We start from the raw sequence: 25,696 nt of genomic DNA, 5'->3' as shown, positions 1-25,696 counted from the left end.
GTAAAATTTAAATATCAAATGAGTATTAATAAGTGAAAACATTGGCAAAACAAATTTTAAATCATTTCTTTTCATTAGACGGTTTTGATGTAATACAGCATTCCAACCAATGCGTGGCAGTATGAAAGAAAAAAAACCATGACTCCACGGAGGTCAACACTTAGTACTTCCGGTTTGGCGGGCAGAGCGTGTGTGCGTAACCGAACGCTATTGTGACGACAAGCTAGTTAGCAAACTCCAGCTACTACGTTCCATCCATCTAACAGTTCGAAATGGTGCGTATGATCTATTTTCATCAATGCGCTTGTGCGGGATTAAGTTTCGTCATTTGTGCGTTTTTCCTCGGGGTTGTTTAGCTGGTTAGCAGTTAGCTCCCTCGCCAATGGAATGAATGAAGCGCTTCGCCTCCACTCATGCAGACAGTCTTATGGAAGCTCGTACGACATATTAAACGTCGTACAAAATGTCACCGACTTATTTGTCTTAAGCAAAGGGCATTTTTAAAAACTAGGTTTGATCTTTTTGTTGTTGCAGAGTTTACCACTGAACCCTAAGCCCTTCCTGAACGGGCTGACGGGCAAGCCAGTGATGGTGAAGCTCAAGTGGGGCATGGAGTACAAAGGCTACCTAGTCTCTGTGGATGGTTACATGAACATGCAGGTGAGCGCCACAATCACATCCATCAAAAATGAAAAGTCGACCTCACGCTGTGTCGTGCTTGTCGGCAGCTGGCGAACACGGAGGAGTACGTGGACGGAGCGTTGGCAGGTCATCTGGGTGAAGTCCTCATCAGGTATTGAATCGGAATTCAAAGCAGGTGTAAATGCCGTGCAACAAGTGGTTCAAAGACTTCCTCTTCTCCAGGTGCAACAATGTTCTCTACATCCGAGGGGTGGAAGAAGAGGAGGAGGATGGAGAAATGAGAGAGTGATTCCAACAATCAAGGCGTGTGTGTGTGTGTGTGATTTATAGTCAAAAAGTATGCTTGTGTTTTCACCATGTGAAACTAAACGGATGATTGATTTCTTTTTTTTTTGTACCGTTTGTGACCAACTTTAGTTGTTAGGAGACAATAAAACATTGTGCTCTTTATTAAACTGGACACCTCTGCTTATTAAAAATGTATTCTATCCAAGTTTGTTATATGATTAGGATGATGATAAACCCAAGACTAGAATAAAGATGGCTCATGCATCTCTGGGTATGTGAAAGAAGACGGATGCATATGTGCAAAACAAATACAACGCGGTAACGGAACAAGCCGTTAAGCTTCATGTAACGTGTAGACAAGACGCGAGTAACGGGCTGACCTGTGTTGTCTTTTGGAAGCCCCGCCCCTTGTGCACTTTAGCCTCTGTTGCTCAAATATTTGTCAAACAGAATGAGGAGCAAAAAAAAAAAGCCAGGTTGCTCTCCGAAGCGTAAAAGCTCACAGCGTCATCTGGAGAAAGAGACAACATGTCGACAAGTGGTTTGAAACTACTGGTGAAAAACGCGCAGCAGGTGCTCGTGATTTGCAACAACGGCGAGAAATACCTGACAAAAGGCGACAGGGACATCGACATCCACGTCATCCACGGTGCAAGTGTCGTCGTCGGCAGGTTAGCCACAAAATCAGGGCCATCTCTGCTGTCGTTAACGCTACTACTCGCGTTTCAACAGCGCCCTCTAGCGGCTGATGCCAGTCACTGCGTCACCATAAAGAACTATTTTTTTTCTTCTTCTTTCCCAGCATTTTACTTGTGGATGTTAACTGGATTTTTCTTGATGAATTATTGAAATCTTTTATGCTTTAGAAATACATTTTTAATGTCTCTTTGTGCCGCTCAGCGACGGGCTAATTAAAGCGGTTGGCCCGCTCGATGTGATCCAATCGGAGTATTCGGATGCTTCCTTCGATCGTGTGATCGACGCCACGGGGATGTGTGTCTTGCCTGGTGAGTTTCATAATAAAAAGTCAAATATTTTTTAAAAAGTAGTAGGAGTAGAATTCTGTCGACAGGCTTGGTCGACGCTCACACCCACCCCATCTGGGCCGGCGACCGCGTGCACGAGTTTGCCATGAAGGTAAGCCGCCACGTCGCCGCGGTGACCCTCTCAGACGGACTGATTTCCGCCTCAGCTGGCGGGCGCCACCTACATGGACGTGCACCGAGCAGGGGGCGGCATCCACTTCACAGTGGAGCGCACACGGGCGGCCGACGCCGATGACCTCCTGACCTCGCTGAGCGGCAGGCTGGAGCGCATGCGGCGGGCCGGCACCACGCTGGTGGAGGTCAAGAGCGGCTACGGTCTGGATCTGCCCACCGAGATGAAGATGCTGGAGGTGATGGAGGAAGCCCGCCGCACTCTGCCCATCAGCATCTCCGCCACGTACTGCGGCGCCCATGCCGTGCCCAAGTACGCTGCACCTCGATTTTCTGCCTCCTAAATCTGTCCGGAGTGACTGTGAACTTACTTCAATGTGTCCGAAGAGGGAAAAGTGTGGCAGAAGCCACGGAGGACATCCTGCAGGTTCAACTTCCCGCATTGAAGGAGCGCATGGCGGCCGGGACGCTGCGGGTGGACAACATCGACGTGTTCTGCGAGGAGGGAGTCTTCGACGTGCCCTCCGCGCGCGCCATCCTGCGGGCGGGCATGGAGATGGGTCTTAACGCCAACTTCCACGGAGACGAGCTGCATCCCATGAACGCCGCTCAGGTAGGCCTCCGTTTGCCGTCCGTCCAGGAGCGGCCTTTCTCACGTCCCACCCGCAGCTGGGGGCCGAGCTGGGAGCGTTGGCCGTCAGCCATCTGGAGGAAGCGACGGACCAGGGCATCGCCGCCATGGCCCGGGCCAAGACGGCGGCCGTCCTGCTGCCGACCACGGCTTACATCCTCAGGCTAGCCCAACCGCGGGCGCGCGCCATGTTGGACGCGGGCGTGATCGTGGCCCTGGGCAGCGACTTTAACCCCAACGCGTACTGCTGCTCCATGGTGAGTCCCGTGCCTTCCCGTGAGGCGCCTTTGCCGATGCCGCTTTTCTTGCCCTCCCGCCCGAAGCCCATCGTCATGCACCTGGCCTGCGTCAACATGAGGATGTCCATGCCCGAGGCCTTGGCGGCGGCCACCATTAACGCCGCCTACGCCCTGGGACGCTCGCACACGCACGGCTCGCTGGAGGCGGGAAAACACGGCGACCTGCTGGTCATCAACGCCCCGCGGTAAATAGCTCTTACTCAAAATGGCGCACACGGTGACCGTAAACGGAAAGATGAGAGCGGCTCTGCACAGGTGGGAGCATCTCATCTACCAGCTGGGGGCGCATCAGGAGCTCATCCGCTTCGTGGTCGTCAAGGGCGACGTCGTCTACGACAACGACAAGACGCTGGCCTTGTGAAGATGGTTGTGCTTTTATTGAACATGTCAGGACACTCGAGAAATACTTGTGGTATAAAAGTAACTGCTCAAAAGGAATAAATGGATCCGTGTGCGTATACCGCCTTGTGGTAGTGGAATGTACCGGGCGGGGTCAGGCTTGGTATTTTATGCCGCCGCGGTGGATCTGCTGGTACAGCGTCATGGAGAAGGCCATGCCGAGGAGCTGAAAGCGACACACCATTAAAAGAGCGCAGTCACGTCACAAAACGGCGGCCGCTGAAGGCTGCTGCCCACCTGAATGACCAAGACACACATGGCGATGGTGCCCAGAAGGTGCTTGTTGTCGTCCAGCCACTCCTCCATCTTCTCGTAGCAGCCCTGTAACCAAGAAGAAGTCAACTCAATGCAAACAGCCTTGACCCGCCTTGATCAACTGACCCGCGTCCAGAAGGCATCGGATGCGTTGCGTCCGCATCCCGAATGGACGAGCTGACAGCAGCTGTCGGGAACGGCGTCCACCTGAAGCGCCGCGCGCCAGTCGCTGAAGCTCGTCACGCCGCAGCAGTGCCACTGCCACATGGAGACGTCACGACAAAGCATTTTCTGGCTCTTCAGCCGCATCGCCACGCGTCTCACCTCCCCCTGGATGGCGTCCCACGCGTCCCTCAAACCGGCGTTGTTGTCCGTGTTGTACAGGACCAGGCCGTCCTTCAGATCCCGCCGGGCGTTTTCGCTCACCTGCGAGGAAACAGATGGACACATTCGCGGCGGCGTCCTTCGGCAGCGGAAACACGAGCGCGTCCAACCTTGTCGGTGTAGACGAAGAAGAGGATGAGGAGGATGAGCTCGGCCAGCAGGATGATCAACAGGACGATGAAAAACTTGGGGAAGGAAAACACAAATAATATTCAAGCTGTAGCGCCCATCAATTAGCGTTTGGATGGCAGCTGACTCACACTTAGCAGGAGGCACTTGTTCTCCTTGATGGCACCCAGGCATCCCAGGAAGCCCGTCACCATGACGACGGTGCCCAGCATCACGATGAGGTTGGCGGCCGACATGGACGGGAAGGACGGCGACAGCGCGGCGAAGTTGCCCTGCGACACCGACAGCCACACGCCCACGCCCAGCAGCCCGCAGCCGCCCAGCTGCAACAAACATACTGCTCACTCAGAGTTCCATTCCCGCTGAGTCGTGGAAACGCCATTACCCAAAAGAGCAGGTTGAAGAGGAAGAGCATGTACTTGACGCAACAGACGCAGCCGCGAGCCATTTTGCCGATTACTGGACCTGAAGTAGAAAATTCATTTACTCCATCTTTATTTTGGCATTGTAACATCACAACAAACTTACCACTTGAATACGATGACGGAGGAGAAACGAGGACGATCTGGAAAAGATCAACATTAACACGGAGTGGAACTTCGTAATTATATAATAATAATCACAAACAAACAAACAAACAAACAAACAAACAAACAAACAAACAAACAAACAAACAAACAAATAAATAAATAAATAAATAAATAAATAAATAAATAAATAAATAAATAAATAAATAAATATCATTATAGTTGAACTGCATTTATTGTTACGCCAAATGTTTGCCAAGTGACGTCACGGGAGTGAACTTCAAATGAGGCTTTAACAAGTTTGGAAGTTTGCGCTGCAAAAAACATAACCAGCTGCATTTTAACTCCCACCAACAAGGTCACTTACAAGACAAGAACGATAAAGAATAGTTTTTAGTCCACTTTGGAGGGCTTTCTACAACGCCATGACCATTTTTGTGCCAGGAAAAAAAAATAAATCACAACAAGCGGAGACAGGGAAAAAGAGGGACTATTTCTTACCGCGCTATGAACTGAAGCTTGTCATTCCGCAGATTGCTTGCCAGCCTTCGTTTTTCACATACTGCTTCTGCGGGAAAAGTTAATTTAAAAACAACAAACGAAGGCTGGGAGACGACAGAAAGCCCGTCAAAGTTTACGCCACCGCCGAGGTACATCCACAGTACGAGAAAGAGGAGGTTCTATGTGCGGAGGGCGGAGCTTGCGGCGGAGGAAGACGGCGCACACTGCCCCGCGTTGTGCGCATGTCTGTAAAGGTTAGTCTCGCGAGTGCAGCCACCTCTCCTGTCACTTGTAATGGCACACAGTGCCGCCAGGGGGAAGACGAGCACATGCCAACATCTGACGTCATTTACTGGGCCAAAAACATACTGGGCCAAACATAAATTGTAGTGTTAACTCCAGGGAAAAATAGTTTATTAAATAAACAACACTGATATAAATACATGGCCCTTAAAAGAACCCAAATAAAAATGTATAAAAACAATAGAAAGAGGTCCGTTTTTTTCCTCCCCAAACACCGAGGCGCATCAAATGGCAGGTGAGTCCAGTAGGACTAATCCATGACCCAGCGATCCGCCTGAGAGCTGTTGAGCTGCACAGATTCACTGCTGTCTCCTCCCTCATGCTGAAAGACACCATTGGGTTGAGTGGAAAAATGACAAGTTTAAAAACATCCTAAAGTGGCAAACACACACCTTGTTGGCAATGGAGCGGAGCTTCCGTAGCAGGGAGGGCTTGCGGGTGTAGACGGTGTCGTCGTCGGGGTCTTCGCCCTCGTCCAGGCCGCAGCTATCGGCGGCGGGCAGCTCGCACTCCTTGTTGGCCGACATCACCAGACGGGAGTACTTGTACTCCAGCCTGTGGCGAGTACGTCACGTCACGTGATCACCCAAGGCAAAACGTGGTCACAGGTATGAAGACACACCTCTTGTTCTTCTTCCAAAAATAGCAGGTGAGGACGACGAGCAGCGCGGCCGAAAAGCCTCCGCCGCTCACGCCCAACTTCAGCCACAAGGCGACAGACTCGCAAGGGGTGGAGCTCCTGGGAGGCAGCGGGACGCCTTTGGTGCACAGCTTGGGCTCGTTCCACAAGTAAAATGTTTCCTGGAAACAGATTGGGCGGATGACACGTGACGTTATGATTACGAGTGTGCGGTGCACGCGGCTAACCTGGATGCCGCCTTTGCAGGCGCCATCCAGCTGGTGGTAGTCGTCTCGCGTGCAGAGCGGGCAGGCACTGGCGCTCTCCCACAGGAAGTGGAAGGCGCAGCCGTCACAGGTTCCTGCAGGACAGGAGCTAGAAACCCCCCCACAAAAGATTTTTTTTTGCAATATGTTCACAACTTTGTATAAAATAAAAAAATGTCTCGACATTTTCACACATGCTCGACTGACCTGGGCACAGAGAGCTCGCCACGTTGAGATTTTCGGGGATTACAGCGAACCACGATGACCGAACTGCGGCCTTGATCGCAGGACGCCGTCACCTGTGTCGACCTGAAATGAAAATGACGTGAAGAAATGTGTCACGTGGGTAGAAAAAACACAAAGGTGCATCTTTTGATTGTCTACCTGTAGAAGAAGTTGAGGTCTGGAACATTGTTGGTGTTTTCCGGGAAGAGCCCTGGGTCAGCCCTCACGCCGTCCAGGAAGCGGTCCACGGTCGCTCCTGCGGGGGGGGGGGGGCGCCAAACTAACACTGAGCGGCGGCCGAGCAGAACGGCGCCGTTCGAAAGCGGACCTACCGAGAAACGTGTCGGCCAGGCGGACGGACTGCGAGGAAATGGGCGTCCGGAAGCCGCGCCCGTCGGCCGGGATGATGGTGGACTGGCAGATGAAGCCGTCCACCGCGTTGGCCAGCCGGGCGGCGCCGTCGTCGTTGCCCTGCTCGTCTTTGTTGAACACGCCGCTGAAGTCGGTCAGGTTGTTCCTGCACACTGCTGCTCTGCGGCCCTGTACGCACACGCGTCGCCGTGGTTACGCCTGGAAAATGTCTCACCTTGTCAAAGGTTGTTTTTCAGTTGACCTGGTGGCCACACAGGCTGATGTTGAAAAGGTGAAGGTACTTGGTGCCCTTAGTGGTGAAGCTGGGCTTCAGGGTGAGCGAGGCCACGTCGCTCAGCGCGCTCAGGTCGTAGGTCAGCGTGCGGTTGTTGTGCGGGCGCGAAAAGGAGCAGTCGCTGTAGCAACGGGAATGTTCCTGGAAGAAAAGGCACATTTATGGATTTTTTTTCTTTCCTTTCTCTCGCCGCGTGTCGGCAGAGCGCTCGCTCACCCGGTCGCTGACGCTGGCGGGCCCGCACGCCACGCAGGCCTCGCGGCCGTAGGTGTGGCGTCCGGCCAGGTGCGTGCCGGGCGGGCACTCCTCGCATCGGTTGGTCTCGGCGTGGATGTAGAAGCCCGGCGGGCACGGCACGCACGTGGAGCCGGCTCGCCGGGAGCCGTCGGGCACCAGGGCGCACGCTCGGCATCCCGAGGCCACGCCCTCCAGCACGTTGGTCACGTGGATAGAGAAGAGCTTCACGTTGTCGCCCACGTAGCGACGCACCTGTGCAAACGGGAAGCTTCATTAGGGACGCCCAGCATTTGTCGATGATCCCAATTTTTTCATTTTTTATAACTTACATCCAGAGCGTGATTGGTTCTCTGGAAGGCCCACGTGAACGTGACAGAGTCGTTCCTGCTCATGCTGTGCGAATACGACTGGCGGCTTTTGGTGCCCTCCCACGACTCCACCACGGTGGTGCTCTTGCTTTGCACGTCCTGCAGGGGGCGCCACAGGACAAGCGTGAAGCCGCCGGGGGCCCAACGAACGTCCTCCTCGCACTCACCATCATGAAGTAGAGCTGGCAGTCACCGCTGCAGAGCGTCTCAAATTGGAAGGTGATCCGCCCCACCTCGCCGCCGCTCATGCCCGACAGTGACGCCGGCACCCTGCGCCCGAAACAAAAACACGTCCCGTTCATGCGTGGGAACGCCGGTGAGCCTCACGGGCATCCTTACTTAAAGCCTGGCACGTGCAGGCTGAGGATAAGGTAGTCGTCGTCCGACGAGCCGGCTCCGCTTCGGACGTGGTCGCCCGCCACTTCCCAACCTGAACGTCGACACGCGGCCAAACATTTTTCCATCGGCTCCATCAAACCGATTTCGAGTTCTTACGGCTCTTGTGCAATAAATCGGTTAGTCAAGTTATGTCGGTCTGAAAAACCGCAGCGAATGGACGCGTGCCAAAAATTCTTACCGTTCATGCCGTCGCATTTGGAATTCCCCACGTTGAAGCAGGAAGTCTTCATATTGGTCGGAAGGACGTTCCACCATCGAAACTCGTAGCCCAGGACCGGCTCTGTGCCCGAGGGGCACGCCGTGCACGCTGCGCACACGCGCAAATGTTGAGAAATGCTCGTAAAGCGGGAAGAAACCACAATTCTCTCGACATTGCCGACGCATTGCGAAAACGTCTGTGACCCCCGACCTTCTTTTTCAGGCCCGACCAGTCGGGCGACATGCCGGGGGGCCAAGATAACGCGGCAGCCGGCGTGCGCGAGCGTTACCGTAGGTGCCATCCGAGCGCGTCCCGGCCGGGCACGGCGAGCAGGTGGAGTCGTTGCTGTTGTAGAAGCCCGGGTTGCACGGCGGGCACGCTTTGCGCCGCTCCGAGGCGGGCAGCGCCACGGCGCCGGTGGCGTTCTCGTCGCAGATCTTAGGCTCCACCCAGCGGTACACCGCCTGCGTCTGCAGCGGGGGTGGAAAAAAAAAAAAAAACTGATGGTACAAACTTAACAATATTATTATTATTATTATAAATTAATTAATATTATAAATGATTTATTAGATGAGCTTAGAGGGGGCCACAATTTCAGAGCTCTCATGTTTGTTCCTCTCCTTTGCATCTTCTCAATCGTAGCATTAGCAACGGTTTTGCTCACTCTGGTCCAGGGACTGACTTCCTTTCACACATGTGGGCCTGGTATGAGGAACCAGGAAGCGTGTGCGTGTGTGTGCGTGCGTGCGTGTGCGCGCGTGTACACACTAACCTTTCCTTGGCTGTCACAAGGCGTGTGAATCTGGAAATAGTCCCTGTCGGCACACGGAGGCCTCACCTTGCACTCGGCCCATCCCTCCACTAAGACAACAACAATATTATAGTCAGTTATAATTAATTTGGCTGTAACACAAAATGAAATTGTTGAATTTCCTGGAAGGTGTGACTCAGCACTTTTACTTCCTCCACATCTTGTGCTGCGTCAATTCTTTGTCGGTTTTCGAAATGTGGATGCGTACGCACGCGAGTAGTGATTCGGTGGGCAGGCGGCGCAAGAAGTGGAGCCCTTGGCGGAGAAGGTGCCGCTGGGACACGGGCGACAGGAGGACGAGCCGGGGCTGGCGCTGAACCACCCGGGTCGGCAGGGAAAGCACTCGGACGTGTAGGCCACACCTTTTTAAAATATTGCAAAAGATGAGCAAAATGTTCCTGCTGGAATGTTGGCCACTTTTTCTTTTCCTGACCTTCTATTCTGATTTCCTTGAGCAGCACAGGTTGGACCATCTTGACGCCCACTAGGATGCCCGTGGTTCTCCAGTACAGGATGTTGGTGCCGGCCCACAAGTTGATCTGCGACACAAGTTGGCGTCAGAGTGCGTTCACGTGTACCTTGTGTGTCGTTGGCGACTTCCACCCACCGCGTGCGTTCCCCATTCTCCGTTGCTGGTCACCTTGATCCACCTCTGCTCGTCGCTCTGGCTCATCTCCTGGCACTGCTCGTTCTGGACCTGAACGCACGCACAGTCATACGGAGAGGGCCGACATGTGGCCGACGAGGACAAAGGTGTTCTCACGTAGAACTCAAAGAAGATGTTGTTGTCGGGGTACTGGTAGGTGAAGGAGACGGAGCCCTGCTTCTCCAGGTGGACCACGTAGACCAGCGACACGGTGCACTCGTCCCGGTTGGACTCCAGGTAGACGCCATGCGGGGTCCACGTCGAGCTGCGCCGCAATCGCTCAATTATCCAGCCGAACCGTGGGGACGGGAAAGATAAACGTACTTGCTGCACGCCTGGAAGTCGCCGTTGGGCGGCTTGGCGTTGAGGAAGCTGGCGATGCTGATGAATCCGCCGGGGAGGGCGTCCCACTGATCGAAGCGCAGGCCGCTGCCCAGCGAGTAGGAGCCGGCCGCGCACGGCGTGCACGACTGCGTGGACATTTCCAGGAACTTGCCGGCCGAGCACGAGAAGCCTGGGCAAAAGCAAAATGAAGCCGGGAAAGAGCATTTCCAGGTGGCGCTAGACTCACTGCAGTCGGTTCCTCTGCTGGGGGGCGGGAGGCCCGAGCAGGTGCCCGGATTGAGCGGGATGGCCACCCTCCAGCGGGACCCCGTGCTGTCACACTCTGTGTACTGGTAGTAGTAGTCCATCTGCAGGACATAAGGGCCCTCGGCAATTATTAATGGACGGCGGAGCGGAGAAAGTGGCCTGGGTGACCCTGATCGCCATGGCAACTAATGGGCCGGAGCGGGAAATGCATGTTAATGCATGTTTTGGCCGGAGGAGCGTGGTCAATCCTCGTGACAATATTTCTAGTGTGCACTGCTGAATAAAAAAAAAAAAAATGTTCAGTTCCATTTGCAAACTTGTTTCCTTTTACACCCTGTGAGGCAACAAACAGGTTGGGTGGGAATTTTTGAAATTCTTCACTTTTCACCACATTTCCCGTGTCGTGCTTGCACGACTTCCCAGCCACGACCGCCCGAGGCGACAAAGGCACCTCGGCGACGCTTCGGCCTCCAGGCAGAACGACGGGCGCCCGCGAATTAAAAGCGCCGTGAAACCGATAAGCGGCCGAGGAGAAAGACAAACAGCCGGCTCGCGCAATCTGTTGGTCTCCCGGGTAACTCGTGCCGGTTGCCATGGCGATGGATGAGGGGACGAGAGGAAGGAGATGGGATTGGACGGGGGCAAGCCATAAAAAGGCAGCGGTGGCAACAATTGAAGATGAGTGGATGCACGGACCAAAAATGGGATTATATTCCATTACTGGTTAGTTTTAGCACAAGCTTGGCTAAAATGAGATCAAATGAATGGTATCGAATGAACAATTTGTTCAAGCTTCAACGTGCAATTCAACTATTTGGCTAACATGTTATACATAACAACTTAAATATCACCAGTGTTATCATTGATCAATGTTTTGCACTCATTCTACAAATGAATAATAGGATCGATACCTCGTCGCACGGCGGTAGCGTCGTGTCGGCGTAGGTTGGCTTGACAGCGGCGACGATGATGAGCATCAGCAGGCAGCGGGGGGACCAGGAGGCGCACGCCGGTTCCCACATCATCAACTCGGAGAACGAACGAACGGCGGACGGCCCGCTGCCTGGAGCCACAGAGTCAAAGCGGTCCGGACGTGTAACGCCCCAGTCATTGATGTGCCACCGTCTGCCTGTCACACGCAAATAAACACAACCGACGTCAAGTCACAAGGAATGCACAGATGAGACGAGACGTCCGGTTTTCAAACTAAAAGCATAAACACCCACGTTAAGCCAAGCGGGAAGGCCTACGTGCCATCTCCCGGTTTCGAATGAAAAGACACTTGCCAAGAGTGTTTCAAACGCCACCATTCCTGTATTTAACGAGCTCTTCCGAACCATATTTTCCAAACGTTATTACCTCGTAGTGAAAGAAGCAGAGAATTCTCCAAAGAACGAGTCAAACGCAGTAGCGCTCAAACACCGCCAGGCGGCAGCAGCACGCAATAGTTAGCAATAAAGCCACCAACGACGAAGAGCGCCCGGACCCAAAACAATCCCAAAGTTGGCAGCGAAGGCTGACAAAATGGGATGCAAATCACCACGGTCGCTTTCGGAAGTTCTTTACATCACTTAAACGACCACTTTCATTATCGGGGGATCTTTTATCGGACTCTTGCCGGGTGTTAAAGTGCGTTGCTGGCCTGTCTGTGGCCGGTTCTGTCCGGCGTCGTTTGCAGGTTAGCTTCCCCGGCTATAGAAAGTTGCTCGATGACGAGCCGTGGGCCAAACATGGCCATATTTGGAACGGTTCACACCGGTGAGACGTAAACCAAATCCGTTCAAGTCGGCCTGCTCGAGACGCGCACCCTTTTCGACATGTCATCGGAGCACAACGTCGCCATCGTGATGGAGGACAAAAGATACGAGGTGAACAAGAGGAAGCTGATTGAGAAGAGCGACTACTTCCGTGCCCTGTACAGCTCGGGAATGAGGGAGTCCACGGAGGACTCCGTGCAGCTGCAGGGCCTCAGCGCCCCCGGCTTGGAGCTGGTCCTGGAGTTCATCAACACCTCCAAAGTAGAGGTCGTCAACGAGACCCTGGAGGACCTGATCGAGACAGCGTCCTTCTTGCAGGTCACTTCCATCCTCAAGGTGCTGATGGCGGAGATCCGGCCGGACAACTGCGTGGAGCTCTACACCCTGTCGGAGGTTTACGGAACTCACGAGCTGCGCGGCGCCTGCCTCAAATTCATGAGCTGCTACTACCACCCCATGATGAGGCGACCCGAGTTCTGCAGCCTCCCCCCTACTGTCAGGGAGCAGGCCAAGGAGATGCGCATGAGAGGTGCCGCCACCCTGGTGGTCATGGGGGACTTCAGCAGCCTGTGCCTGGACATGCCGGACCAGGAAGAGCCCTGCTCCATGCTGAGGTACGGCGAGGCCGAGCAGCGCTGGAAGCCGCTGGCCAACAACCTGCCGGCGGACATGATCAACGTGAGAGGTTACGGCTCGGCCGTGCTGGACAACTACCTCTTCATCGCCGGGGGCTACCGAACCAGCAGCCAGGAGATCTCGGCCACGCACTGCTACAACCCCTGCAGGAACGAGTGGAACCAGGTGGCGCCACTCAACCAGAAGAGGTAACGTCCTCATGGCTGGAGCGGCAGTTTGGCAAGTTCTTTCAAGACCCTGACCCCTTTTTTGCCGTCCTTCAGGTCCAACTTCAAGCTCCTGGCCGTGCAAGGCAAGTTGTACGCCGTGGGGGGACAAAGTCTGGGCACGGTGGAGTGCTACAGCCCGGAGAACGACTACTGGACCTGCGTGTCGTCCATGCCCGACCCGCTGGCCGAGTTCTCGGCCTGCGAGTGCCAGGGAATGATCTACGTCATGGGCGGATACACGGCCAGAGGTGGGCGCAAAGGTCCAGTGTGCATCTGGCCATTGTCTGCTAACGTTTGTGTCTCGCCACAGTGCGCAACACCAACCTTCTGCGCTACTGCCCCGCGGCCGACACGTGGACGGCGTTCCGCCCGTGCACGGTGCACGTGCGCAAGCAGCAGATGCTGTCGGTGGAGGACACCATCTACCTGGTGGGCGGCTACACGCACAAACTGGAGCACGCGCGGCGCTGGCCCAGCGAGATGGAGGACGTGCTGACCGTGCAGTCGTACAACGTCACCACCGGCGAGTGGCTGCAGCTCAAGGAGAACACGTCCAAGTCGGGCCTCAACCTGACGTGCACGCTGCACAACGACGGCATCTACATCATGAGCCGCGACGTGGGGCTGTCCACCAGCATGGAGCACCGCGTCTTCCTCAAGTACAACATCTTCAACGACGCCTGGGAGGCCTTCAGGCGCTTGCGAGCGTTCGGACAGAACATGCTGCTTTGCTCGCTTTATCTCCCCAACGTGCTGTGATGGAAGAGACTACATCTGCCACTACATTGAAGCCAAATTAAGCTAAATTGCACTTAATGTTTCACACTCCAGACCTACGGGGGGGGGGGGGGGGGGTCTATGAGCAGACAGATGTCAGTGGTCAAAAAATAGTTACGGTCAAAATGTTCATTTTTGTTGGAATACAGGTTGCAGATGTTCATGACAAACGTTAAAAAAAAAAAAAAAAAAAGCATTCCTATGATAAAGATAGAAAGAGTTGAAATTCTGTGACATTCAATTGCATACGTGCCTTTTCCATTACAAACTCAATCCTCTCACAAAAAGCACAAAATGACCATACTGCTGGTTTTGCTTTTTTTTTTTTTTTTTTGGGCTGTTGCTAAAGTTTGTTGAATAAAAGGTGCTTTTCATTCCTCAATCTGTGGAATAAATTGAGAATTATAAATAAACATTATTAATATAAAGTAAGTTGTTAACCTGGACTGAAATATATGCAAGTTTAAGACGGATAGAAATGCGTGTAGTGTGGACAGGTGGCCAACAGAGGGCAACAGAAACAACCCAGAAATCCAAGCTAAATAACGTTCACGAGCACTCAAGAATTTAAAAACCTGTCAAGTAAATTTTTACAAGTATAAATCGGTTTCCTGACAGTGGAAACTGTTTTCTGAAAAATTCCAAAGGGAATTAAACAATAGCAAGAAAATAAAAAGAGACAAATACGTGTAATGCTGGCGTCTGGCCAACAGGGGGAGACACAAACCAGCTAGCAATCCACCCTAATTCCCCTCCATGAGGACTCGACGACTTCTGTTTAATGTCGGATGCCATTATTAAAAATGCAGCTCAGTGTCAGCACACGACGTCGGAGAGCAGGAAATGCGTGTAGTTCAGACAAAAGGCCAACAGAGGGCGCCAACTAAGACCTAGAACCAAATCTAACCTTCACAAGGACTTAAGAATTCACGCACAAATTCCACATCCGACTGATGTCACCATTGAAAAATGCCTCCAAGGGTTAAACAGCTTTACAATTGAGTGTCTAGTGGAGCGAAAGGGAACGATCGTTGCCCCACGATTGATTGGCTCGGGCTGCGTGGGGTCACACCTCCGCAGCGGGACCGCGGAGGCTCACCAGCGAGCATTCACCAGGACGCCAGTTGCAAGTGAGCAAAACATTCGCTCTTCATCGGTGTCTGACGAGAGGAAGAGGAGGGGGAGAGGAGTGTCGAGGGAGGAGAGAAAGCAAGCGGGCGAGGGAGGGAGGGAGGAGAATCCGCTCGGAAGGAGACAGACGCAGAAGGATGCTCGACCACATCAGACCATCATCCAGGAGGACCACACCAAATCAGCACTGTTCTCCTTAAAGCTACATTCCTACGTCTTTTGTTTCGGGGGGTGGAGGGGGGCCGAGCGGGATTCCCGTTTTGAAGACCATGAGTGAGGCCAAAAAAGGTGAGCTGGCCATCCGAGATAAAGCCATCCTGCACCAGCAGCGCCGTCTCAAGCAGGCCACGCAGTTCACGCACAAGGACTCGGCTGACCTGCTGCCCCTGGACGGTCTCAAGAGACTGGGAACGTCTAAAGACCTGGTAAGTGCGCACACCCCGGAGGACATCAAGGATGAACTCACTGGTGCCTCCACGTGATTTTTATGGGCGAGCATAGAAAATGTCAGTCATTTGTAATGTCACTACTACGAGCAGGGACCTTTCAAAGGACCCAAGGACGCCTAACAATAACTCACGCTGGCAATTAAGTGAGTGAGCATGGCCAGCAGCTGATCGCTGGCCATCTTGACAGCATGATGGAAGATTTCAAGACAGCTCTTGACAGGCACTTGAAGCTCATTGGGGCCACAAGAAAGCAGGGTGGCAAACTCCAATTTTGGAAGCCAAGCACTGACTGGACAAATAACTTCAGAAGCTATTGCAGGAAGTAACCTAGGAAGCTAACGCTGAAAGTTAGCGCAGCCGCTCCATCTATTTTGGCAATATATTCGAAGGAATAATAAGTCACAGGGAAAGGAAATTTGAAATACCACCAAGCAAGCTTTGAATGGTTAAAACTTGATTCGTTTTGAGGAGCTTAACACGCTAGCTGCCGGCGCTCCAAGCGCTACGTCTTATGTTAAAACCAATTATCTGGAATGACGCTCGTCTCTGCGCAGATAGGCAAATTTAAAAAAAGAAAAAAGCAATCTGTCAAGCACGGCGTTGACGATTTGAGCCGGCCTGAATGGAAATTGTCAGATGAGAGCCTGGGTCGCCGTTTAGCCGCTGAATACACTCGAGAAAGTCATTAAATGACAAGAATGACGTCCTAAGGATGTCTGCGAGCCTGCATACATGACAGCTGTTTATTTCATCTTTTCCACATTTTCTCTCTGGATGAAAAGTAGCAAATTAGCATGGTCGGGTATAGAAAGATACGCATCGAGAGCTGACTGTCATTAGCGTTGGAGTCGCTAGCTTGTTGTCGACGAGCTAGCAATTGGCTCGCTGGCAGTTTGATTCTGATAAATGTCTTCGGAAAAAAAAAAAAAGGATTTCAAAATAAGGGTGGAAAACGGGAAGCATGGTTAACACTTATAAATAATGAAAGAGATTGCTATCATAATTGGCAGTTAAATGCCATCCTTCACGAGAATCCACCGGCGGCCTTTCCGCTCTGATGTGTAATTCAGCAGTGTTGGTTACGCAACGTTTGTTTTTTTGTTCTCGTTTGCCCGAGGGTTAGTGGGTGCCGAGTGGCGAGCATCAGCGAACATGTTAGGAAGAAAAGAAAAAAATGGCCACCCTCTAACGCAAGAGAAACGTCGTCTCAGGGGGGGGGGGGGTATTATGCAACCATTAAATGTAAAGACAAAGCGCAGATGTGTGGGAATTGCTAGCTCAACATCTGAGTCCAGTGACACAAAACACCTGAGCTCCACATACACCGCCATCTTGTGCATAAAACATCAAAATGGAAGGGAACGCCGAGTCCAGAAGATGTGCCACATGGAGGCAGATGGACCAGAGTTGACTTAATCCTGCAGCGGGCGTTTTATATTCATCTCCAAATATGAGTTTGTTTTTTTTTCCCAGCAGGCAGCCGCAGAGCAGCACTTCGAAATCAAGCACACTCACAAGAAACATTATGGCAGGAAAATATAGACAGCTTAAATGCACCCTGGCCGCATTCTTATTATTATCCACCACAGGACAATTAGCGGTGCTACGCATGCGTGCTAATGTGAGCGTTTCTGTGTGTTCCGCTGGAAGTTGGGCGGCTAAAAATAGTCGACTCGAACGAGCCCAACGACAGCAGTGAAGTGCAAATGGAGACTGTTAAGCTAGCAACTTCTCAACATATAAATATGCTGAGCACAGCGGAATCAATGACTAAATAACAGCTTGACACTTATCAAAAGCAAATCGCTAACTCAACAGTTGAGTCATTGCTCGCCGGTTAGCAGCCGTTAGATCAAAAGTAGCTAGCCACTGGTCGTATCTTATTTCGAGGTGTTTCCTCCGTGCAGGGAAGCAGTTATAGATAAATTCAATCTATGAGCGCAATTCAATTTAGATGGTTGTCTGTTTGTGCTCCGGGCGGCTGCAACCCTCCCGCAAATAACGTTAGGATGCAAGCGGCCAGCAGGCGGATGGGAGACTCGCCACTTTATTAGGCACAATACACATCAGTATTCATTTAATAGGCGGCCTTTCACCCAGAGTGCTATTAGGTGTTCTTGGGATGCTTGAAAGGAGTTATGCTAATATAAGTTAGCATGCATTTGTTATTCTGTGTCTGGCAATGAGCAGGTGTCGTATTTGCCAGACTCTTTCTGGCTTGTTCAGGCTAGTTAGCTAGCAATTAGCGTTAGGGGCCAATTGGAATTGACTGCTAAATCCCAAGACTGTGAGGAGATTCTGAGAGTGGCCCCGAATATGGAGTGCAGGGAGCCTTGTTTGCCATTTTGGTGTTCAGCCAAGCGGACAATGTACTCGCTTCCTCATCTTACCGTTCCGCGGCTGCCAAACGCGCCTCCCTGGTGGAGCTGAGCATCTTCCCAGATGGACACTGAAAGGCAATTTGAGACAAGGCCAGACGTGAGAGGACTGGATTACATCCATGACACTCGCTTATTTCCATAGCAACCCCACAGCATCGTGCAGCGCCGCCTCCTAGAGGGCAACATCACGCGGCTGCGGGGCGAGGCCCGAGACCCCGCCGCCCACGTCCGCTCGCCGCTGGCCGACGACGGGCAGGCGGACGGCGAGGACGAAAGCGCCGACGACTCCTCGGCCGAGAGCGACAAGAGTCTGCGATCGGACGATGACGGCGGCGACGCGGCGGCGGCGGCCTCCGAAACGACACGTCTCGCCGCTCTGCGCGTTCACTGCAAGGTATCCAAAATTGCCTTTGAAACGGTTTCATTATGGTAAAAAAATTACTAAGTGAAATATTTGTGCAACCTTTCCAGCACTTTTTTGTTTTTTTTAGCGCAGCTAAGTGCTCTAGCGCGTGTGGTTTACTTATCCAACATCTATTTTTAAACTTCACTGCGAGAAGAGAGATTTTAGCACCGAGACAAAAGACAGAAAAAAAAAGGCCGAGCCTTTTGCGGTGTTGCTGATAAGAGGCAGGCTCAGCTTGAGCACTTGAAAACAATGGTGGAAAAAACATGCTCTGCTTTTTTATTTTTTTGTCCTTAAGGGGGAAAATTACCCGAGGGACTGAAGTGCGGCAGCTATATTGATTTTAAAAAACACCTTCAAACCAAAACGGGAGGGATTTTTTTTTTTTTTCCACTCGGGGGTTTGAGTCGCCCGTGGGCGCCTTACAATTTGCAATTTTTCAACAGGTGTGCGGAAATTCAGTCGAAGCTACAGAATAGCTGACTTAATATTTGCCGACGCAGCATTGAAGAGTCCACATGGGCATCCTGTCCATGTTCCATTAAGTCCATTCGTAAACGATGATTAACCACCAATTGCGACGAAGTCAGCACAAATCAGGCGTCCGTTTTGTGTTTTGACAACCACAGACTCCATTTTGTGTCCTCAGTGCCGCGAGCGTCGAGTGACACTTTCGTTAAACACCAACAGCGTAGACAACCACATCTCGGCGTCCTGCTGCCGACGGCTCGGGTAAGAACGTCCTCACTAAGTCAACTGAATTTCTTTGTGCGTATCATACATCATTTCGAAAAATGTGAGGTTGAACTCTTACTTGTTGCCGCTGATCCAATTTGAAGTCGGTGATGTTGTGGTGTTCCATCAGGCTCTCGGGGAGCGGTTGGGTCCAAAGCGGCTCGGTGAACGACCTCAAGCTTCAGCTGGGCTCAAAGACCATCCAGTGCTCTGCTTTGGTCCAAGGTACAACCATTTCAAAAAGCTTGGCTTTTGCTGAAGAGCTTGAACATTTCTTCTTACCTCTCAGACGACGAGACGTGCGAGCTGAGCCTCGGCCTGCGCACTCTGCTCAAACTCAAAGTAAGCAAGATCAACAAATACAACTCAAGAGAAAAAGATGAGTGATCCATACTTGCTTCCTGCAGTGCTGCCTGGACCTGAACCGCCAGGTTTTGAAGCTAGGGGGCGACGCTGAGGAGCTTCCCTTCCTGAGTGACGAAAAACCCGACAGCGCGAAAAAGGTGTGAGCGATCCCCCCCCACTGCCGCATCGCAACGGTTTGGGACCGCCTGGGCCGCAAGCGGTTCACGCCGCCAGAGCCCGGATGAGCGTTAGCCGCGCAAGAAATTAGCCTGTGTGTGTTAATTGGCACTTTTCTATCAATTCATTTGAGATTATTGAGAGAACGGGAGTTTTTTGGTGACTGGAATTCAATGAATCAATTTCGTTGGCCTTCCCGAAATGTTAGCTTAGCCTAGCTTAGTGTAAGAACGAAAACCGGACTCCCAATGGGTAGAAATTCTAAATCAAAGGCCAACTAACTAGCAGTAGGCTATGCTAGGCTGATTAGCGTGTGAACTCACTCACATAGGAAGCGACTGCACTCACCAAGTGTTTAGACATCCCTCTACCTCCTCGACAAACAACGACGGAAGAATTTAAACTGACCTTTGAAACCGGCCGCACATCCTTCCGTATTTAAACCAAAAGAATTCAGGCTCATATTTTTCAAGACATACACTCCAACCAAAAATTCCCAACTGTACGGCGACATTGTACGAATTATCGTTCATTTCAACAATTCATTGATTTTAGTTCACGTGCAATTTCTCCGGAAATTGTTTTGTCGCTCGGTGTGCGGCTGGCTTCAGCAAATCCTCCAAATAAAATTAGCCCGTCACACGTTTATATCCGAGTCACACTGAAATGGGAAAACATTCCATGTGCATGACGTTGTGGCGTTCCGCCTGCATGTTCGTGTACTTGTCTGATTGAGTGAACCCCGGGAGTGTGTGTGTGTGTCTGTGAATGTGTGCATGTGTGTTTTTCTGGCTCACACACACAAAAAAAAAAAGAAAAGCCGAGCGGGTACAAGCTGCCAAACAAGCTGCCTTCCCACGCCGCCTTTGTCACATCTTTAAAAGCGTTGCATCTTTTTGGAATCATTCTGTGCATTGTAGCGCCTTTGAGACCTCCACGTTTGCCTCTGATCTTTTCTTAAAGGTAGCTAACTTTGGAAGTAGAGCATTTACTATTTAGTAAAAAAAAAAAAAAAATGCATTGAAGGATTCTGTGAACCACAGATGTTACACATTTACATTTGCTAAACATATGCTCAAACTTAAATTTTATTGAATTTTTTTTTAATTTGTCGGTAAATCGATTTGTGTCATTCAATTAAAAAAATTCTTACGCAATATAAATTCACCAAAACATAGTTACCAGGTAAGCTAACAGCTAGCCTAGCTTCTTCTTTTTTTTCCATTTAATTTTGTGGCACGACACTGCCTCTCAAAGGTCAGCCCGGGTACTACGCCACACTTCATACGAAACGATGCCCTAAAATGCGTCGATGTGAATTATTGCACATCTGTGGTTGGCAGATTATCAATGCAGCCGCTTGTTTTTTTTTTTGTTTTGGATTTTTGCCCTCCGTCACCCAGTGCCGTTATGTCACGACAGGTTTATTTTTGGCGTTTCTCCTTGCTCTTCTTCTGTACAAGCGTATTTTCTCTGGCTGACAAATAAAAAGAGACGTATTCTGGCTAGCTCTGTGCATCTTTCCCTCTATTTTTAAAGGGCTCATATACGTCTGTCTTATCTGCGCCCGAGCAGACGGCTCGCCAAAGGTTACCTCGCTCATTCCCATTATCGGCAAAAAAAAAGCTCCAAATAAGGGCTTGCGACCGAGGGAGGATAACAGATTGCGCTTTCCTCATTTAGCAACACGAGAGCCTCTTAAATACTCGAGATGCTTTGCACAAACGAGACCTCTTGCCATTGCTTCATTTCGGCCGCGTCAGTCAACGTTTTGAAAGCTTGCCCAAATTGAGTGATTGGCAACGTCGAGTGAGTCACTGCGCGTAGGCGGAAGTTTGATGTGTAGCTATGAAACAGGAAATTCTTAGAACTCCATTTTGAAAGGAATTCAATATGGAATTTGTGTACTGGCTCTGATGAGGAGGGGGGAAAAAAGTGGCCAAAATGAGCCAGCATTGGGCTTGGTGTCCTTAATCCTTTCTCCAGTTGGGTCTCTCCACTTTTAAATTGGCCCTGTCAGGCGCTTTATTTTTTTTTTTCACGCCGGCGATAAGCCGAGCACAACATGAAGGCGACAACGGAAGTATGAGAAGGCGCGCGAGAGAAAATCCCCGCGCTTCAATTTGCCGCCGCCTCTTTGCTTGCTCCCACTCGCCTCGCCGCATCCTGTTAGAGAGCGGTAACCCACAAAAAAAAAAAAAAGCTTTTCTTCCCTCAAGTTCAACTAAGAGCAGCAGAATGTGATTTTTCTTGCTCTCGGCGTCCCAATATTTTTGCAGCTGGCATCGCTCAGCTCGGGATCTCCGCAGGGAAGGCCAATATTGATGTGCTGGGCTTATGTAACTCTCCGGCGAGAGCAAGGGAGAGACCGGCGAGTCGGCCAGACAACGAGAAGATCCGTCTGGATATTTCCATCCGCCCGTGGATTCGCAAATCCTAGCGTGGCAAATTCAAAATGATTCCCTTCAAATCCAAACACGCGCACCGGGGCTTCATTTCAAATAAATTAAAATTGTGCCTTTAATACGCTTCTATGGATTGTGTCAAACGACGGGCTTGTTTTTGTAGGCCGCTGGGATCTTGAGAGGGGCTGCGCTCGGTGGTGTCATGTTAAGTTCCCGAGGGCTGGCGGCGCCGCTGCTCGTCAGCATCCATCGCGTCAAGCTTACGTAACGAGCTCACCGGGCACACGAAACAAGCGAGGACAATTGGCTTGGCGTGTCAAAAGGGCACGCGGGCGGCCACGGGGAGCCCGTCCATGAAAAGGGGGAGGGGGGGGGGGGGGGGGGGAGACGTGCGGAGTGACTAAAGCGCTTCCACCGGCCTGTCACGTTTGATTGGCGGCTCCCTTTTGAAGTGGAGTAGGCGCGTCGCCAAGCGTTTCTTAGCGCGGACAAAGCCGAGACAAAGAAGAAGATGGGGACGCGTCTTCGTAGAGAACGTCGGACAGCAGCGATCTGACAGCCGCCGGGTCCTCGCCACCTGTGGGGAGGAGGTGCCACACAAGCAAAGACCTCTTAGGGTCCCACATTGCGGTGCTGTCCCTTTTTTTTTTTTTACTCAAAAGGTTCATCTTGGTTTTAGTTTTTGATACCGCAAAAAAGCTGGCCTTCAAACAGGGGTGTGTAGACTTTTTATATCCACTCTATTTTAATTGTGTCTACGTTCATGCCACCTGAACGGGACTTTTCACTTTTTCTGTCACTAACAAGCAGCATTCCACCTCCTCCTCATTAGGGCGAGTGTCGTGTCACCGCCCGACCACATCCGATGCGTAACCTCAGCCACTGCTGAGTAAGCGTGTGAGCTTTTTTTTTTTTGGCGTACTCACCGAGTCCCAGCGCCGCCAGGTGTTGCGTAAACTGCGGCCGCTCGTCCAGCAACCGCATCAGGTTGGTGGACTCCATGCGCTCCAGCTGCACCTTCCAGTAGACGTAGATCTTGTGGTTGAAGCTGACGTACACCAAACACGGGCTGTTCTTGCCCTCCTTGCACGTGTACTGGCCTGCGAGGCGCAAAACGGGAAATTAGAAATCGGTAGCTCTTCTTATGAAATAAAAATGAAATGAATAGCCATCATTTTACATTGACTTCATTTTGACAAAAAACGAATTGGCTTGAGCATGTGAGGCTCTCTGCTACCACCTGCTGGCCAAACAAAATAATGACAACAACATTGTACAAATGGAATCATTTGATGGGTAACTTTCTTTTCGGTAACAGTTTGCCGATTCCTCACCGGCGCAGAAAGCGTTGACGTTCTCGTCAAACTGGAAGCGCACCACGGCGCGGTTGTGGTCGATGATGTACGTCTGTCCGTCCCAGGCGCATGCAACCACTTCCTCGCGCCCGTCTCTCTGAAACAAGAACCCGAAATTTGCCGACGACCCTTTCACTTTGCGAGACATTCGTAAAAATAGTCCCAAAAAAAAAAAAAGTGACCGTGACGTCAAGCTTCTGCAGGGCAAAGAGCTGATGGTCCACCTGCACCGACCACAAGAGCTGCTCGGAGCTGTCCATCAACTTCAGCGTCCCTGCGGCACATTTAACATTTGCACTTTTTTCCAAGTGTCAAACTTTTTGTTCAACTGCATCCAAATGAGGACACTTTGGCCTTGGCGGAGGTCATGGCTCTCCTGGGTGTCATTCTATTTGAATGCCGGCGTCTAATTTTAACGCTGGAAGCCTTGGGGGAGGTGGCATAATCCCACCCGTCATGAATGATTGATGGGCTTACCATCCAGAGTGCAGAGAGCAAAGAGGCCGCATCTGGAAGACTCCTCTTTCGAGCCTGTCAATCAGATTAACATCGTCTATTGATTCCTAACCAATTTCGATCAATCATGAATCAATGATCACCTTTGCTGATGCTCCCAATGAGATGCGTCGACACATTTTTGTTGTGGATCCGCCCGGTGGTCAGATGGAGGATGATATCTTGTGAAGGCCCCTCACTTGAAAACCAGCAAAGTCACCATCAAATTGATCCCAGTACCTGACATTTTGGAGCGCTTTTCCTACCTGCTGGACCCAAAGGCCTCGCCCTCGTCGTAGTGGCGGTCTCCGGGGGTCGGCGAGTCCTGCTGAGTCCAGGAGCAGAGCAGGATGGCGTAGCCGCAGCCGGGCTGGGACACCATGAGCTCCGGCAGGCCCTCGGGACCCGGGTTCACCGAAAGGCTGTCGACCTGAAACGACATAAAAAATGAGTGAGAGGGCTCGACGGCAAATACTCTTCAAAACCAAGGCGCGACCTGTCCTTCCAGCAGCCATTTCTTGAGTAGAACCAGCTGACCCGATCCCGAGTCGGAAGCGTCTGACGGTTCTTCCCATCGGAACGCTCGCACCACTCGGTCGGTGTAGCCCACCACCAGCTCGCTGCGTCCGTCGCCGTCTGGCCAATTCATCGACGTGAGGGAAATCGGCGCCGATGACTTGACCCGATCATTTCAATGATGGGCGAGTACCGATATCGCTGATGAGGATGACTTTGGTGTTGGCGGGGATGTGCTGCGTGAAGAGAGGCCTCTGCTCGTCCGCGGCGAAACCTTCGTGCAGACTCGCCGAGTCGCCCTTGGCGGCGCTCAGGTCGAAGAGGTGGAACCAGCCCTCCGCCCCCACGGCCACCACAAAGTTCTGACCCAAGATCTTTCATGAGCACTGGTTCACAACAGCGGGCGAGAGCACGCTCCGGTCCGGGACGTACCTTCCCCTTGTTGCACACGTCTCCCACGCCGACGCACGTCAGCTGACAGACAAGAGAAATTGAATTATTACCATCCAAAATAGATCAAGGTGACTCTGCCCACCATGCCCACGCAGCTCCTGGTGATCCAGGCTTTGCTGTCGTCGTTCTTGTACACGTGCAACTTGCCGCTGGTGTCGCCCACCACAAGCTCGTTGAGCTACGCGCACAGTTGGTTGGAGGAAAAAAAAGGAAAGGTCAAATCTTCATCAACATGCCATTTTTAGGGTGCGTATTATACAGGGGGGCGCATTATACATGGAAAAAAACGGTAACTTTCATTCAAGCACGTTATGCTCACCGTGTCGTTGTCGGCATCTCCCAGGCAGATGGCGTGAGGAAAGAGCGTACCCGAAAAGTCCAAACTAACACGTTGGACGTAATTCAACGACCTCATAGTGACCAAATTTAGCCAAATAGCAACGTTAACATTAGTTCGGAAACAGTTTCGAGCACGTCTCAACCTCCTCGTTTGTCGCTGCTGTTTTGTGCTAGCCGACGGTAAATCAATCAATCCGAAAACGACATTATTAGTCAGCACGGTTTTTAAAGTATACTCTGAAGACTTTTTATTTTTCAAAAAGTCGACTTTTGCTTCGTTTTTTGGGCTAGCGAAGTTGACGGTCGCGCTTTTCCCGGTGTTGCGCTTGATTTGGTCCCCCCGTGAAATTTTGTTCCCCCTGCCGCGGGAGCGCGCACGCCTTTTTTGGAAAGCGAAAAACCGATGTCGTACGGTGTCAGCACTATGTTGTTTTCAATAAAAACATGAAGAACTCACGTTTGCGTCAGTCAATTTTAATTTTTAGAAAAGATTATTCTCATTTAGATTCATCCGCGTTCTGCCATTGAAGCGGGGTGCATTCAAAGACCAGTCGTACAGACGAACACTCATTCACTTCACCAAAAAGCAACAATATAATTATTATAAT

At 51.5% G+C, this 25,696-nt stretch overlaps 7 protein-coding genes across 10 annotated transcripts; 4 read left to right on the top strand and 3 right to left on the bottom strand.

Annotated features, from left to right (window-relative positions):
* Positions 1-113: 113 nt before the first annotated feature.
* On the top strand, positions 114-1,097 carry snrpf (small nuclear ribonucleoprotein polypeptide F). The gene is made up of 4 exons (XM_061269283.1): positions 114-275; positions 535-660; positions 729-793; positions 865-1,097. Exons 1-4 carry the CDS (start codon positions 273-275, stop codon positions 929-931), a joined length of 261 nt encoding a protein of 86 aa, XP_061125267.1. The 5' UTR covers positions 114-272; the 3' UTR covers positions 932-1,097.
* Positions 1,098-1,372: 275 nt separating this feature from the next.
* Positions 1,373-3,475, top strand: amdhd1 (amidohydrolase domain containing 1). The gene is made up of 8 exons (XM_061268185.1): positions 1,373-1,601; positions 1,831-1,937; positions 2,003-2,067; positions 2,123-2,400; positions 2,475-2,700; positions 2,757-2,975; positions 3,042-3,202; positions 3,273-3,475. The coding sequence occupies exons 1-8, from the start codon at positions 1,459-1,461 to the stop codon at positions 3,376-3,378; spliced, it is 1,305 nt and encodes a 434-aa protein (XP_061124169.1). The 5' UTR covers positions 1,373-1,458; the 3' UTR covers positions 3,379-3,475.
* LOC133145092 (tetraspanin-9-like) lies at positions 3,373-5,463 on the bottom strand. 2 transcript variants are annotated; one of them, XM_061268188.1, is made up of 9 exons: positions 5,213-5,463; positions 4,713-4,781; positions 4,570-4,649; positions 4,316-4,507; positions 4,166-4,240; positions 3,996-4,097; positions 3,798-3,929; positions 3,654-3,737; positions 3,373-3,582 (listed from the first exon to the last, which is right to left on the bottom strand). In XM_061268188.1, the coding sequence occupies exons 3-9, from the start codon at positions 4,630-4,632 to the stop codon at positions 3,511-3,513; spliced, it is 720 nt and encodes a 239-aa protein (XP_061124172.1). In that variant the 5' UTR covers positions 4,633-4,649; positions 4,713-4,781; positions 5,213-5,463; the 3' UTR covers positions 3,373-3,510. The 2 variants fall into 2 exon arrangements, with proteins under 2 accessions (XP_061124172.1, XP_061124171.1); XM_061268187.1 differs by having other exon boundaries at positions 4,713-4,749; positions 5,213-5,409.
* A 133-nt stretch (positions 5,464-5,596) lies between these two features.
* On the bottom strand, positions 5,597-19,539 carry LOC133145086 (endosome/lysosome-associated apoptosis and autophagy regulator family member 2-like). Of its 3 annotated transcripts, XM_061268181.1 has the most exons (26): positions 19,398-19,539; positions 19,286-19,330; positions 19,083-19,216; positions 17,872-17,930; positions 11,434-11,651; positions 10,503-10,623; positions 10,256-10,445; positions 10,049-10,196; positions 9,893-9,982; positions 9,719-9,824; positions 9,498-9,647; positions 9,247-9,335; positions 8,764-8,944; positions 8,454-8,582; positions 8,216-8,306; positions 8,044-8,146; positions 7,838-7,975; positions 7,488-7,760; positions 7,239-7,412; positions 6,958-7,165; positions 6,785-6,881; positions 6,608-6,709; positions 6,383-6,509; positions 6,138-6,316; positions 5,908-6,070; positions 5,597-5,837 (listed from the first exon to the last, which is right to left on the bottom strand). In XM_061268181.1, the coding sequence occupies exons 5-26, from the start codon at positions 11,545-11,547 to the stop codon at positions 5,766-5,768; spliced, it is 3,045 nt and encodes a 1,014-aa protein (XP_061124165.1). In that variant the 5' UTR covers positions 11,548-11,651; positions 17,872-17,930; positions 19,083-19,216; positions 19,286-19,330; positions 19,398-19,539; the 3' UTR covers positions 5,597-5,765. The 3 variants fall into 3 exon arrangements, with proteins under 3 accessions (XP_061124165.1, XP_061124163.1, XP_061124164.1); XM_061268179.1 differs by having other exon boundaries at positions 19,286-19,427; XM_061268180.1 differs by having other exon boundaries at positions 19,083-19,213; positions 19,286-19,427.
* klhl42 (kelch-like family, member 42) lies at positions 11,745-14,127 on the top strand. Its single transcript, XM_061268182.1, has 3 exons — positions 11,745-13,103; positions 13,179-13,372; positions 13,435-14,127. Exons 1-3 carry the CDS (start codon positions 12,340-12,342, stop codon positions 13,881-13,883), a joined length of 1,407 nt encoding a protein of 468 aa, XP_061124166.1. The 5' UTR covers positions 11,745-12,339; the 3' UTR covers positions 13,884-14,127.
* nrip2 (nuclear receptor interacting protein 2) lies at positions 15,117-21,033 on the top strand. The gene is made up of 6 exons (XM_061268186.1): positions 15,117-15,457; positions 18,005-18,256; positions 18,918-19,000; positions 19,134-19,228; positions 19,293-19,345; positions 19,411-21,033. The coding sequence occupies exons 1-6, from the start codon at positions 15,302-15,304 to the stop codon at positions 19,510-19,512; spliced, it is 741 nt and encodes a 246-aa protein (XP_061124170.1). The 5' UTR covers positions 15,117-15,301; the 3' UTR covers positions 19,513-21,033.
* itfg2 (integrin alpha FG-GAP repeat containing 2) lies at positions 20,845-25,589 on the bottom strand. Its single transcript, XM_061268184.1, has 12 exons — positions 25,069-25,589; positions 24,832-24,927; positions 24,729-24,770; positions 24,490-24,658; positions 24,277-24,416; positions 24,047-24,210; positions 23,885-23,979; positions 23,763-23,816; positions 23,468-23,559; positions 23,265-23,382; positions 22,857-23,030; positions 20,845-22,507 (listed from the first exon to the last, which is right to left on the bottom strand). Exons 1-12 carry the CDS (start codon positions 25,162-25,164, stop codon positions 22,410-22,412), a joined length of 1,338 nt encoding a protein of 445 aa, XP_061124168.1. The 5' UTR covers positions 25,165-25,589; the 3' UTR covers positions 20,845-22,409.
* Between the last annotated feature and the right edge of the window lie 107 nt (positions 25,590-25,696).

The sequence above is a fragment of the Syngnathus typhle genome, linkage group LG21 (assembly GCF_033458585.1).
Source record: "Syngnathus typhle isolate RoL2023-S1 ecotype Sweden linkage group LG21, RoL_Styp_1.0, whole genome shotgun sequence".
NCBI lineage: Eukaryota > Metazoa > Chordata > Actinopteri > Syngnathiformes > Syngnathidae > Syngnathus > Syngnathus typhle.
The sequence above is the reverse complement of the archived record's forward strand: the minus strand, read 5'-3'. Positions and strand labels throughout refer to the sequence as shown.